At 35.0% G+C, this 12213-nt stretch overlaps 1 protein-coding gene across 1 annotated transcript; it reads left to right on the top strand.

Annotated features, from left to right (window-relative positions):
• The first annotated feature begins 1229 nt into the window (after positions 1-1229).
• Positions 1230-10963, top strand: LOC148940110 (uncharacterized). The gene is made up of 3 exons (XM_089106352.1): positions 1230-1361; positions 8851-9005; positions 10659-10963. Exons 1-3 carry the CDS (start codon positions 1309-1311, stop codon positions 10865-10867), a joined length of 417 nt encoding a protein of 138 aa, XP_088962478.1. The 5' UTR covers positions 1230-1308; the 3' UTR covers positions 10868-10963.
• The last annotated feature ends 1250 nt before the right edge of the window (positions 10964-12213 follow it).

The raw sequence follows: 12213 nt of genomic DNA on the forward strand, positions 1-12213 counted from the left end.
TTTACAAACAAAACATAAGGGCTGGGACACAATTTTAAGAATTTTTTATGGCAATAACTCTATTGTGCCAAAAATAACCTCTGACTGAATCAAAATGTTGACATTAAAACGCATTGGGTCACAGAGTATCATTATAGTAATCGGAGGTCCGACTCAGTGAAATTATGGGATACAGAAATTGCGGCGCACACACGGACAGTGCTCGAACTAACACAGGAGAAATCGAGCCGGTGGGCGTCCTCGTCAATAATTTTCCCCGAACTGTTGGACAGGAAAGTAAGCACGTTCGAGCATTTTCTGAACATAGCGCTCGGGAATTTCTGTAAAGTCTCTAGAGTTCCATATGGGGTAGCGGTTTATTGCAATTCTACTAAATGCAGCCTCAAAATAATCTCTACACTGGAACTGAACTTCCGCAAACCAGGGAACGAATTGAAAGGTGGATAATGCCAGTAGGATCAAAGGACCTGAATAGAGGTGAGTCAAGGAGGCACACTTGTGCCTCTATAAAGAGGCGACCCACCACAATGTTAAGCGATTTCAGGTCCTAGAGGTCGCAGAGAGACGGCGGTAATTGCATTTTGTAGCCCAAGCTCAAACTAAGAAACTTGCAAAATTTCATCCTCTTCCGACTTTATCTTGATAAGTAATAAACTGTACAAAAACGGGCAGAAATTATTTGAAAAAAAACTACGTTTTCTAAAGAGTTAATCGAACTTAAAAAGAACAGAAATTATTCCGTATATGAAAGGGGCTGTGCCCTCCTCAACGCCTCGCTCTTTGCGCTAAAGTTTGACTTTCTCACAACTCTTTTTTTTAAACAATAAAAACTTTAGCGTAAAGAGCGAGGCGTTGAGGAGGGCACAGCCCCTTTCATATACGGAATAATTTCTGTTCGTTTTAAGTTTTAATGTCGCTCCTTACTTTCAGTTTAAAGAAATTTTTTTATATTTAAAGGCTGCGAAAGCGGGGGGTTTGGGGGGCGGCAGCCCCCCCAACTGTGCCTCCTAATCCCTGTACGTTTTAAGGTTCGACCTTGTAACTCAGCCTCTTTAACTCTTTAGAAAACGTAGTTTTTTTCAATATTTCTATAAAACGGCCGTCAAAACTTGGACACCATTAAAAGTAAAGTTAAATTTTGGGCAAAAAATTGTCTGGCTTATTTTTGGCTTGTTTTTCAAAGGCTGCGGCTTACTTTTTTGTTCACGATCTGGCCACACTGCTCTAGAATCCGCTATTAAGAATTATAATAGATTTATTAGAATTATAATATAATAGAATTATTAATATCATCAATCATTCCAAAAGATGGAGAAGGAGAATGCCCCTCCTGAGGACAACCCTGGTACTTCATATCCAAGGTAATCTACCAATCATGACAGGTAAACTAGGCTGCACGACAAGCTTAGGTGTTAGGTTTTTATAATTGGCCTTTGGTAGGAATTAGATAGGCTACCTATAATGCTAAAAGCCTAGAATTGGGATTGTTGAGAAGGAAACATCTCACTAAGTAAATAATTCTTACTTCACAACATGCAGAACAATTTTAGGCTAGGCTACATCCACCACATAATTAATATTGAAGTAAAGTTTATTTGTGATGCAAATGGATGTTATAAGACTTTTTACATCCTAATGTATATAGGATGTACTAATATTATAGGTCTATGGTAAAATTCTACTTTTGCTACTTTTGGCTATCATGGAAAGGGGTTAAGTTAGGAAAATGAAACTTTCAGGGATGGGTTTACAGGCCAAAGTATGTCACAGGAAGGTATTTTGAAGTACCTAACTCTACTCCTCCCTCAAGAGGCTCCTGACCTTTGATGAAATTTAAACATCTGTGTGATATAAAAATAAAACCTTGCAAAATAGATTTTCTGCTTGAATAAAGTACAACAAAACTGATTTCAGCTTAACAACTGCTCAGTCCCAATTTATAATGTTTTAAAGATATTCAAATACATTTATTAAATTTTGAAAAACACAACATTGAAATGACTTAAAATTCTACTCAAATAACAGGAATTGCATCTTAGGAACTAAATCCAGAGAAAAAGAAACTGATAACTGGAAATTAAAGTAAAAGGCTGTTTTGTCAAAATTTCAATAGGTATAGACCTGTCATGTTGGCAAATTTCAGGGCCCTCTAGAGAGAGAAGGAGTGGAGGTAGGTACTTCAAAATACCTTCCCGGGCAATATTATAGCCTGTAGACCCATCTCTGAAAGTTTCATTTCCCTAGCTTAACCACTTTCAAAGATAGCCAAAAGTAGCTAAAGTAAAATTTTACCTAGGTCTATTAGTACTGTTACCTTCTAGCGTCCATTTACAATGCCACAGCCCTTCCACATCTGCTTTACATTGCTCCTTTCAGGAAATGCTTTACAGTTACAGATAAAAAGCACCTCTCATCAATCTTCTTCAGATTTGCTAAATATCTTCTACATTTGCCCACTTGGACAAGAAACCATAAAATTATTCATTTCTATAAGCTATCTGACCCTGATATTAGCATTAATAAATTTCTATTAATTTCTATAAATTTCAAAGTAAGTTTAATCATCCATGGTCACCAATTTGCTCACAATAGGCCTATTTTTTTGTATTATTGTAATGCATATAGCCTAGTCAGTGTTTTTGTTAATGTAATGAAGAGTTTTCTTTTGTAATATATTTGAATTTTTGGTTAAGTTCTACAAAATCATATTATTGGGTTAGGACTAAAGTGAATACACCATTTGATGCCTTTTTTATGCTGATTACAAATATAATAAGGATTTTGATTGGAAATGAATTTCAGCCCCCCCCCCTATATAGGCTATACCTAACCCTGAATTGTTATATAGGGGGGGGGGGCTGAAATGCATTTGTGATAGAAATGCTTATTATATTTTTAATTATCTTAAAAAAAGGCATCAAATGGGGTATTTACTTTATTCCCAACTCTATAATATGATTTCATAGAACTTTACCAAATTTTCAATGTGTATTTGTGTCCTTCCTTTTCTCCTTTTTTTTCTTTTTGTTTTCTTTAGTGATAACTCCATCAACTTAGCCTTTTGTACCTTTTTTTGATGGGCAATAAATGAATACTAATAATACTAATAATTTAGATTAAGGATGCAATTCTAGGTAAATATTTACACATTAGAGGGAGGGGGTATATATTCTGTGAATATATAGGCAAGGAGAAATTCATGAATTTCTCAGAAAAACTGGAAAAAACAGGAAAAGAAGTAAAAATAAAGGCTCTCCCCCTGTAAAATGTGCTAACTAGTATGGAGTAAGAATTGGCTTCTTAATGGCCTATGTTTCCTTTTGTCCAGCTGGACTCCTAGGCTTAAAATACTGATTGGCTAATTTATATATATATATATATATATATATATATATATATATATATATATATATATATATATATATATATATATATATATATACATATATACTGTCAAGTTAGCCATCTGGTGGTATCCAAACTCATTTTGACTGCAGTTCTATGATGATCTACCTGAATAAAAATAGTTCATCACAATGACAAGTTTCTTTTTTTTGGGGGGGGGGAGGATTTTTCCTCTTCCCTATAGTTTAAAAATAGTTTAATTGTAAATTCAGCTTTTTGTGTTTTCATTGATAGTGTTGAAGAAAAGAGCAAAATGCCACACCAGAATTTGAAATATGCATTCCCCCCCCCCCTATTCCACGTTTTCATGAATTGATGCCTTGGTCTTCCCTATGTGGAAGTTGGTTAGTTTTCTTTGTTTTATGTAATTTTTGCCCTTTGGCTATTTTACTCCAAAAATTACCCCTGATTCCTTTTTTTAGTATTTCAGCCCAGATTGTTGTTTAACTCAGTGGTTGTTAACTGCTTTACACTCAAACAACAATTCTTTCAAATTATCTTACTGACTTTTTCAATCTTTTCATCAGTCCTTGCTGTTGATGGCTAACCAAAACATGGGCCATCTATAATGTCTTCTCTCCACTTTTTAAACCTTTCTACCCACTCAAAAACTTGAGTTTATGAAAAACACTTGTCATCAGACACTTTTTGCAAGAAATCAAATATTTCTCTAGTGATTTTGCTGAGTTTAATAGTAATTTCAAATTAATATGTGGCACCAGACTTGTACTAAGCATTGTTCCAACTTGGGCAAACACAAGGTAATCTTTGAATGACTGCCACATGCAAACTAGGTATTGAATAATCATCAGAATGGCAGATTAAGTAGATCTATCATTGAAGTTCAATAACCTACCATTGTCAGTGTTGTAGAGGAAATATCTTGGGTATAGAAAAATCAGTCTGGTTATTTTATCTTTTTTTTTTGCCACACCTTGTATATGTTTTTATTCTGAACTTTCAAAGAAGCCTAAGATTATCAATCATTTTCATCAAAAGCATCTCTCAATTGATTGATTCACCATGACTGACCATTTAGGTACCTCTTTGACACTTGAGTCAAGTATAGGTGCCTGTATGCTTAATTTTAGGCAGTGCAATAGGCACAATATAATATTTATTTTTAGTTTTTGAGGCCAGGGCATTTTTCATAGAAAGTAATATCATAGAAACTTCAAAAAGAGCTCACAGAGGCTGACCCCCCTTCCCCATGTCAGTCACTTCCCCTAGCACATCCAATAAGATTTTGATATATTTATTTTGTTTGATGTAGTTTCAAAGTCCAGATATTATGTCTTTATATATATATATATATATATATATATATATATATATATATATATATATATATATATATATATATATATATATATATATATATATATATATATATTATATATATATATATATATATATATATATATATATATATATATATATATATATATATATATATATATATATATATATATATATAATATATAACAATGCTATTATATATATAATATTATATATATATATATAATGGCATACGTTGCCATATATATATATATAATGGCAACAGTTTATTTTGGAGGGGGGGGTTGTCCTTTTTTTAGGATGAGACCCTCCCCCTCCCCCCTTACAGTCCTCAGGGCAAGGGTTATGAGCTATGCCCCAAGGGTGTATGAGGTTTTTATGGAATTGGTGGTCATATAAACTTTGGAGGGGGCTCATTGGGTTGGAAATTGGAAGCTTAAGTGCTGTTTTTAAAATTCAAATTTATGGGAGGGCAGCTAAACCAATAGTCAAAAGAGAATATAACAATGTCTTCAGTAATTAAATACAAGACATATTTAGGTTGATATGGAACTAAATCAAAACAAAATGTAAGCATATGGACTTCCATAAAGGTGACAAAGCAATGTTTCAAAAACAACTTATATTATTATTTTAGACCTTTAAGAGTAAGTTGTGGGGATTTTGAACTAGCCAGAAGGCACTATGTCCATACTTTTAACTACCACTACAGTTACTGTAACTAATTATGCTAAGATTATTAAGGTGAAACTTTTAAGAAGTGTTTTGCAGGAGTTCCAATTCAATAAAAAAACTATATTTTAACTGGTTTTCAAAAAACCTCTGAGAGCTCTTCAGGATCCCCTGAGATTTTTAACTTAATACCCTCAGCTGTTCCTTAGATATTGATTATATTTCCTTTGGTCAACAACAATGCACACAGTTTTTTATTGTGTTTGACATCCCTCTCCAAAGTTGTGTGGTGGTTATGTCAGGTCATAGGCACTTCATATGGAAGGGGTTGTTTTAGAAACTTCAAAAGGGGCTTATTCAATTGGAAATTGAGATTTCTAGTGCCCTTTTTAATAGTCAAAAGTGATTGGAGGGCAATATTTTTTTCCGCATAGTTGATTTCCAGATAGAAAATATATTTTTGAGGAGGACTCAACCCTCAGGGCAAGGATTATAAGTTATGACCCTGGGGGCATGTAAGATTTCTATTGAAACCTTTGTTGTAGAAACTTGAAAAAGGGCTCATTCAATTTGAAAATTTGAAGGGATAATACCCATTCTAATAGTCAAAGGTGATTTGAGGGCAACCAACTCCCCTCTCATACCCACCTTTTCCCCAAACCCATCCAATCAAAATTTTTAGATATCCATTTTATTCAACATAGTTGAAAGTTTTGGAAATTACGTCTTTAAGGATGACAACCCCTCCCCCTACAGCCTTCAGGGCAAGGGTTGTAAGTTATGCCCTGGGGTATATAATTTTTTTTGAAAGCATTGTTGTAGAAACTTCAAAAGGGGTCATTCAATTGGAAATTAAAAGGGCTAGTGCCTTTTTTTATAGTTAAAAGTGATTGGATAGTGACTAACGCCCCTCTCATTCCCACTATTTTCCAAAACATATCCAATCAAAACTTAGAGATATCTCATTTTGTTCAACCAAGTTGAACATTCTGAAAATTAGGTTTTTTAGGATGATAACCCCCTCAGAGCCCTCAGTGCAAGGGTTGTAAGTTGTACCCCTGAGGCATATACGGTTTATATAGAAAGTTGTTGTATAAATCATAGGCAGCATAGATTGCACTGCCTAAGCAAAGAATGGGGACAGTCAAGAAAGAGACAAGAAACAGGGAGTAAGTAAAGAGGAGAGTACTGCCCCACAACCCTCAGGGCATGGCTTTAAGTCATGCCCTGGTGGCATATAAGAACAATGTTACACAATGTATTATTTATTAATTCTTTCCTTTAGAGCAGGGCACTTCATATCAAAGAAGTTGTCATAGACACTTCGAAAATTCCTCATTCAAATGGAAATTGGAGTGGCTTGTGCCCTTTTTAATAGTTGAAAGTGATTTAATGGTTGAAAGATATGCCCTGGGGTCATATAAGGTGTTTATAGAAAGCATTGTTGTTTTCAAAAGGGCTCATTTGATTGGAAATCAAAAGACCTAGTGCCCTTTATAGTCAAAAGTGATTGGAAGGCTTGACATTTTTGTAGTAATCAAAGTGGGTATAATGTATTATTTTTTGTTGTTGTTGTTGTTGTTTAGACCAGGGCACTTTGTGTCAAAGGAGTTGTCATGGGAACTTTGAAAAGGGCTCATTTGATTGAAAATAGAAAGGGCTGGGGCCCTTTTTAATAGTCAAAAGTGATTTGAGGGCAACTAATCCCCTTCCACTCCCCCCTCCCCCAACAACCATTTTTCTCTTGAAATTTAACCAAATCAAAGTAGTGTAAGTGTATCCAAGCTATCAAAGAAAGTAAACAGTTTTTTTTTTAGAATGGTATCAAGTTTTCCATTTCAGGTCAACTAGAGGAGGTATGAAACTAAATTAAACAGTACTATTTTTGTCCAGATTTTTAAAAGGGTGTATGTTGTTAAAAATTGCTGAAAATTTTCCTCCAGCGTACAAATAGCAGGCCAAACTTATAAAGTCCTAAAAACAAAAAGATCTAAAGTATTATTTTCTTTTTCCCTGAAAAGACTAGGTCAATCAAAAATGAACAGATATTAGTTTAAAAAACTTTTAACATAAAACAAGTTGACATTTCTATATAAAGGCATTACTGCTATAGTGGCTAGAAATATAATTGAAACATTAAAAGAAGCTAATTTGATTCAAAGTTAGAAGTTCTAGTGTTCTATCTAAGAGTAAAAAGAGATTAGAGGGCAATCAGCCTATCTATCAGGCCAATTTATTTTCCAAACAAATCCAGCCAAATTTCGAGACAACCATTTTGCTCAGCATAGTAGAATAGTCCAGCAGCTATGTCTTTAGGGATATTGGGCATGTCAACCCCCCATTTTTTTAAATCATGGCCCATTACCACTTTTTTTTCAAATCAACCCCCCATTTTTTTTCAATTGGCCTATTATGCTGTATAACTAAATGCTGCTTTAAAACTAAATAAAAAAGTATTGGGTTTGCAGTTGCCAATAAGAAACTTCAGCAGTATATCAAGAACAGCTAAGGGTATTAAATTGAAGCTTTTGGGGCTACTACTGTTGCTACTTCGGCTCTTACAATCCAACTAAATGCTGCTTTAAAACTAAATAAAAAGTATTGTGTTTGCATTTGCCAATAAGACACTTCAGCAATATATCAAGAACAACTGGGGGTATAAATTGAAGCTTTTGGGACTACTACTGTTACTACTTCTGTTCTTATAATTTAAACAAATAAATAGAATGTAAGTTTATCCAGGTTCTCAAAGAGCATAGTTAGAATCTTTTGGGAATGATATTAAGTTTTATGTTTTTAGGTCAGCTTGAGGAGATATAAAATTAAATTAAAAAATACTATTTTTGTCAGGATTAAAAAATTTTGAAAAAGTTTCTCCCAACATACAAAGACACAGCCGATTCCTATTAGAGCCTTCCTAGCTGAGTGGTTTGCGTTCTAGATTTGAAATCCTTTGTCCGTGAGGACGGGGTTTGAGTCCTGATATCGCTGGTTATTTGGTTTGGAACGGGGGTCAGTGGTGTAACTCCTAAGCCAGAATTAACCCAGCTCCGAATGGGTAGCTGGAGAAATCCAGGTTAAAACAAGGGAAGCGTCGGATGATTTTCACCCAACCAAGCAACCAGACACTCCCGATCAAAGGCAGTGAATCAGAAGATCTTGCGCTAGGCAGACCATTGGTCAGCATGCGAATGAGTAACTAAAGTAATAGGACAAAGTTCCGATTGAAATATGAATTGGGTCATTCTTCTAGATGGGTAAATAACAACAGGCTAATATTTTCGTAATTTATTTTATTTATTATTGTTGTTTTTTTCCAAGGTATATGTGATGTAAACATATTTCTATACCAATACCCTACTTATTTTTGTTAATATTTTGGTCAATAAGTTATTATGTCTTCAGTTATTTATTTATAATCTTTGTTTATGTCCTCCAGTGCTGAATTTGAGTTTGATGGTTCATTCATTGCAGATTTGGAAGGTATGATAAGAAGAGGGCCGATGTTGTTGGTAATCCACTTGAATCAAAGAAGCCAGCGACTAAACCTTCATCAGACGTGAATCTCATCGATTTTGGTGAAGAAACTGCTCCACAAAAAGACATCAGTGAAAGACGTCAGCAATTAGGTAACTCATCGCCAGTCTTGTTGTTTTGGCCAACAGCTTTAATTCAAATGCTCTAGACCTATCGGTATGCCCATAACCATACGGTGCATTTACGAATGGTCAAAGGTGTACATTTTCTAAAAAATTTCGTGTGCTGTTTTATGCCGGTATGACTGTACAGCATAATCAAGTTTGCGGTATGTGACGCAACCTAGTAAAGAACGAAGTCCAGTCAATAGTAACTGGAAATTTAAAAACGCGAAAAAAAAACTGTCATGTCAAGAATCTCTCTTTTGAATCTAATTCGGAAATGATAACTATCATTTCTTTTAATCTTAAGGGTTAAAGTTTATTGCAGGGTTCGGACTCGCCTATAAATTCCAGTAAATTCCTATATTTTAATGCACTCCTATAAAATGCCTATATTTTGGCTAAAATCCTATTATTTATATATTTTCGGCTGAAGAGCGCCAAGAACATTGCTCATGATTTGCATTTTTCACTAATCGTTAAGTAAGCCAAGATGTGCTTTTCTTTGCTTTTGACTCTGCTCGTTGACTGTGCTGTCTTTCGGTGCAGATCGATTATTAATTACAACTGTTGAGCTGTTTGAACTTAACTATGCTGTTGTGTTGACTTAGTAGCCTATGTTTTGTTTTTTGTCATGTTGGGCCTGCCCGAAAAGAGCGAAAATCAGTGTATAGGCTATTAGTCTCTGTTTTATGAGACTGTGAGTTCTTGCGAATTATGCGTTTCCTGGCTGAACGCTATAAAACGCTGATGCGAATACGGCCCAGTTTCGGACATATCCACATTTTTTCTTTTTATGACCTTGTAATCGCGGAATGTTATCTTGGAGGTGATGCTTGGTAATTAAATATGGGGCCTACCAAGTTCAATAGTTCATGGCTTGCTAAGACGGATTGCAGCGGTAGAAAGATCGGTGAATGGTGTAAGAATGGGAATGATCAGTAGTCGTTCTTTTGCAAGCTCTGCTTAAAAAATCTTGGTTGCACAGCTGGGGTTGCTCAGCTAAACCAACATGTGCGATCTACAGAACACAAAGCCGCAGTTACTGCTCAACTACATCCACTACAACTTTACCTGACTGGAGATTCTCGAGTTGATGAAACAACCAAGGATAAACCATTAGTTGGTACAAACATGTTTTGTGAGGGTGATGCCACTTATAAAGCTGAGTTAATATGGGCACTTCAGATGGTACAGAGTTCCATGTCTGCTAACTCTTCAGACCATATTGTCGCAACCTTCCTTGCGATGTCCCCCGGTGAGATCCCCGACGGAATGTCCCTATGTGCGAAAAAACTCACGTATGTGATCACCGATGCGCTGTATCGGTGCTGATTGCTTGTGAAGGACATTCAGTCATGTTTTGTACTACACTATGAAAAGACAGCCAACAACACTGCTCTAGAATAGTTTTCCGTAAGGCTTCGATAGTGGTCGTCATTTTGAAACAAAGTCCGGAGCAGACATTTTTAAAAATTAGTTATGGACCCCTTAGCCCGTTATAGACTTTATATTACGTTTGTTTCAGCAAGGCACGTGGGAGGGTGGGCGTTAGTTGAGCGTGAACCTTTCTTTTGATTATACAAAATAATTTGATTATACTTGTTTTGATTATTTTGTTTTGATTATAGTTTTATTTTGCAGATGTGACTATAAACCACAGCGTTGTAGTGCAACCACAGTGTCAAGCTAGTTATCTGCAAACTAGTTATCTTCAAAATCAAAAGAGTATCTGCTCCTGTACTTTATATACATGCGCAAATTGCGCTACCGAACTTCAGTGTCTATGTTTGAGGCTCCAAAGATATTGCACCAAAATGTGCACGTGTTCTAAGTGCGAAAATAGAAAGTAAGTTTTGTAGCGACGAAGACCACACTGCCTTTCCATCACAAACAACAAAAGTACGAAGAACAAAAGGGAAAACTTTTTGTAAGACAGTGGAGATAATTTGAATGAATATTTCGGCCCTATGTCCAAGGGCCGTCCTCAGCAAGACAAAAATATATAAAGAAAAAGACTCACAACAACATGCGACCAATAAAACCAAAAAAGTGGAAATTTTTCAAAACAGTCCTAGCATCATTACTTCAGCGAAGTTCAACCAGGACTGATAAAAGTAAGGTAAAACAAGACGATTCAATGAAATGAAAGAAAATAAATTAAAAACATGTCTTATTGCTAATCCAGCCTTTTGGCAGCTAACCTCAAAGGTCTTTTTGTAACCGGTTCTGTGTTAATGTCTATCGGTTTTTTAAAATATTTTGTAAGATTATTTTTAATTAAATTTGTGTATAGAGCATTTCGTGTATATTCCCCAAGTCCCTATTTAAGGAAATATTATTATTAATCTTAAGTCTGATTTCAATTGCTTCTCGGACTACCTGTTTTGTGCCTAGGTCATTGCTAATAAGGGCGGATTCATCAAAAGTATATTGTGGTTAGGATTTTCAAAAATATGGCTGCCTAATGCAGAATCAGATGAAACAGTGGAAATATTAGAATTTAAAGCTTTGACAATATCATCTTTATGCTGTTGTATGCGCTTTTCTAAATTCTGGTGTGTTCTACCTATATAATATTTGCCACAATCGCATGGTATTTGATAGACCCCTCTTTGAGTAACTGGGGTTTTATCTTTACCAGAATTTAGAAAATTTATGATTCTAAAATTATTTGTGAATACTACATGCAGATTATTTTGTGCAAACTTTTTTAAGATTTGTAGTGATTTTTGGGATATAGGGAGGTAAATTATATTTAAGGGCTTGTCAGACATCTCACTTGGTAAACTATCATTAATTTTACGGGAATGTCTTTTCAGTCTACAGTTAATTACATTATTAATAAATATCATAGGATACCCATTTCCAAAAAGTATGTACTTGATAAAGTTTAATTCTGATTTGATGTGGGAATCAGAACAAATATTTAGGGCGCGATCGACGAGGGATATTACGACTGCTCTTTTAACTTGAGGGGGGTCATTTTACATCAAACCACCCCCTCAAGTTAAAAGAGCAGTCGTAATATCCCTCGTCGATCGCGCCCTAAATATTTGTTCTGATTCCCACATCACAGCAGAATTAAACTTTATCAAGGACATACTTTTTGGAAATGGGTATCCTATGTTATTTATTAATAATGTAATTAACTGTAGACTGAAAAGACATTCCCGTAAAATTAATGATAGTTTACCAA

The sequence above is a fragment of the Artemia sp. Qi Xiang Cuo genome, chromosome 20 (genome assembly GCF_049724085.1).
Source record: "Artemia sp. Qi Xiang Cuo chromosome 20, ASM4972408v1, whole genome shotgun sequence".
NCBI lineage: Eukaryota > Metazoa > Arthropoda > Branchiopoda > Anostraca > Artemiidae > Artemia > Artemia sp. Qi Xiang Cuo.

Bases quoted from the DNA above. Each gene is read 5' to 3' on its own strand.
- LOC148940110 (XM_089106352.1), top strand. From the start codon at position 1,309: ATGGAGAAGGAGAATGCCCCTCCTGAGGACAACCCTGGTACTTCATAT. The intron at 1,362-8,850 runs GTAATCTACCAA...CATTCATTGCAG, and splicing joins CCTGGTACTTCATATCCAAG to ATTTGGAAGGTATGATAAGA. The intron at 9,006-10,658 runs GTAACTCATCGC...TTTATTTTGCAG, and splicing joins TGAAAGACGTCAGCAATTAG to ATGTGACTATAAACCACAGC.